This window comes from Eimeria acervulina, genomic scaffold (assembly GCF_000499425.1).
Source record: "Eimeria acervulina Houghton genomic scaffold, Eah_scaff462, whole genome shotgun sequence".
Lineage (NCBI taxonomy): Eukaryota > Apicomplexa > Conoidasida > Eucoccidiorida > Eimeriidae > Eimeria > Eimeria acervulina.
In genome coordinates this window covers 11906-14350 of record NW_013549785.1, presented here as the reverse complement: position 1 = coordinate 14350, position 2445 = coordinate 11906, and the positions used below count along the sequence as shown (strand labels likewise).

At 40.7% G+C, this 2445-nt stretch overlaps 1 protein-coding gene across 1 annotated transcript; it reads right to left on the bottom strand.

The window, feature by feature from the left end:
* Positions 1-1033: 1033 nt before the first annotated feature.
* EAH_00039320 (hypothetical protein, conserved) lies at positions 1034-2035 on the bottom strand (the record flags this gene model as incomplete). Its single annotated transcript, XM_013395352.1, has 1 exon — positions 1034-2035. One exon carries the CDS (start codon positions 2033-2035, stop codon positions 1034-1036), a length of 1002 nt encoding a protein of 333 aa, XP_013250806.1.
* Between the last annotated feature and the right edge of the window lie 410 nt (positions 2036-2445).

The window sequence follows — 2445 nt, the reverse complement described above, 5'->3', positions numbered from 1 at the left end:
TATATATGTATATATATATATTATATATATGTGCATCAATATATATATATTATATAATATATATATATATATATGCATACGGTTCTTACCTCTCAAACAGTAAAAAAGAAATAAAATGATAAATAATAAAGATTGCAAGTGAATTAATATATAAAGAAGTAATAAAAATATTTAATATTATTAAAAAATGCATATATATATATTATATATTTATTTATATAATAATTATATATACTTCGCTCGATTGTGCAGTGTATCGTCACCAGCGGAGTTGTTGATGACTAAGAAAGAAGTTTTTTTGTTTTTTCTGCATATAAATAAATAAATTTAATTTAAATAAAAATAAAACAAACGAAAGAATTATAAATAAAGGGCCGACAGCGCAGGGCGCCAAGGGCAAGCCAAACCCTAAACCCTAAACCCTAAACCCTAAACCCTAAAAGCCCCAGCGAGTGATTCCTTTGCCGTTCAGCCTCAGCGGGCGCTTCAAGCAAAAGAGCCACGCGGGTGTATGCATACAAATATATATATATATATATATATTATATGCACGTGTATATATATATATATATGTATATTTGTATATATGCATATGTGCATATATGTATTTGCATATATATGCATATACATATATGCATATATATATACATATATTATAATATAATATAAACCTGCAGCGTTTTAGCCTAAAGATACATATATCTAGAACATACATATATATATACATATATATGTATACAAATAATAATAAGTATATAAACATTTATATATATATATAAATATAGTTATATGCTGTCTGTTGCGGTGTATAATTCTTCTGTTTGTGTTTTGCAGCCTCTCCCTTTCTGAGTGTTTTTTTGTACTTCTTTGATTTGTCTGTTTGGTTGTTGATGGCGTTGTTAATTTGTTTTTCTTCTTTATCTCCCCCAGTACGTCTTCAGGGTTTAGTTTTGTTTCCTAAGGGTTTAGGGTTTAGGGTTTATGAGGGTTTAGGGTTTATGAGGGTTTAGGGTTTATAGAGTTGATAATGCATTTATCTTCTGCGTCTTTTCTTTGAAGTTGCAACCCACACAAGAATAGCAACTAAACCCACCGCTAATATACTGCCCCCAACGATAAGAACAATTTCAAGTGTAGATAAACCTGGGGGCTCTTGAGGATAGTAGGCAGGGGCTGCGGTGTATGCAGCAGCAGCAGGTGAAGTCATCAAAGCAGGCTGAGCACCCATGCCTCTCCCTTGAATTAAATTTACTCCAGTGCCCAACATGCCTGTTAGAAGTTGATCAAATATTTGTTTTGCTCCGACTTGAAGGTGAGACACCGCAACAGGTGTATCTGCTGCTGCTGCTGCTGCTGCTTCTTTGTTGCTTTGTTGTTCGGCTCCTGCAGCAACAGCTGCTGATGCTGATGCTGCTGCTGCTTCTTTTGCTTCTCCTGCTGCTGATAAGGAGCTGTTCAAAACCGAGGGTTGTGAAGATAGAGGAGGAGAAGAAGATATGCTGTTGTGTAGATTCTTCTTCTTCTCAATGAATACACCCGAACTATCGTCTCCAGCTGCAGCTGCAGCAGCAGCAGCAGCATTCAAGTCTCCCTCTTCTAACTCAGCAGCAAATCCATCTGCTGCTAAACTTTTCTGAGATCCGCTACTCCTCCTGAAACGTGCAGCAGCAGAACGGTGCTGCTTACTGCCTTGCAAAGCCACACCTGCAGCAGCAGCAGAAGCTAGTTCTACTGCTGCTGCTGCTGGTGCTGCTCTCCGCACCTTCAGCTGCTGCTTCTCCTCGCTCTCTTCTCTGTGTGTGGAAATAGAAGAAAAAGACTGAAGCTGAGGGTTTAAAGATGGCTGAGGTTTCTCTTTGCCCCCTCCACCGCTGTAGGCTGCAGCTGACGGAGGCTGACGGTGGTGTGACAGAGGAGCTGCTACTGCTTCTGCTGCTGCTGTGCTGCTGCTGCTGCTGCAGCTGAAGTGTGCGAGGAAGAAACCTGCCGCCAGCAGCAGCCACCAAGGCCGTGTGCGGCTCTCTCTCCCTCCCATTTCCTCTTCTCTCTAAGCTGTCAAATATGCTGTAATCGATTGAAACAAGCAGCGAAGTCGCTGCTTCCGAGACTCTTTTCTTAGCATGTGCTGTATTATTCCCTTCTTCTTCTCTACCCTTTGAGTTCTTCTGCACGAGACAGCGAAGAAGCCGCGGCGAGAGCTGAGGCAGTCGGCAGCGCCTAAACGCTCAAGCCAGAGATGCCCTGAGGGGCAAACAAAGGCAAAGAATTATAATTCAAGTTTTAAAACAAGAGATTAAATTGTGATATGCCGCTCTTCAGTGAAGATCACAGCAAAAAAACGAAAGACGATCGAAGGAGTGGCGGCTCGGTCCAGCGGAAGACCGCTGGTTGTACGCGTTTTTCTTGGTTGCAGTGGGAGGCAGTTGAAGCATCTCAAGCAAATAT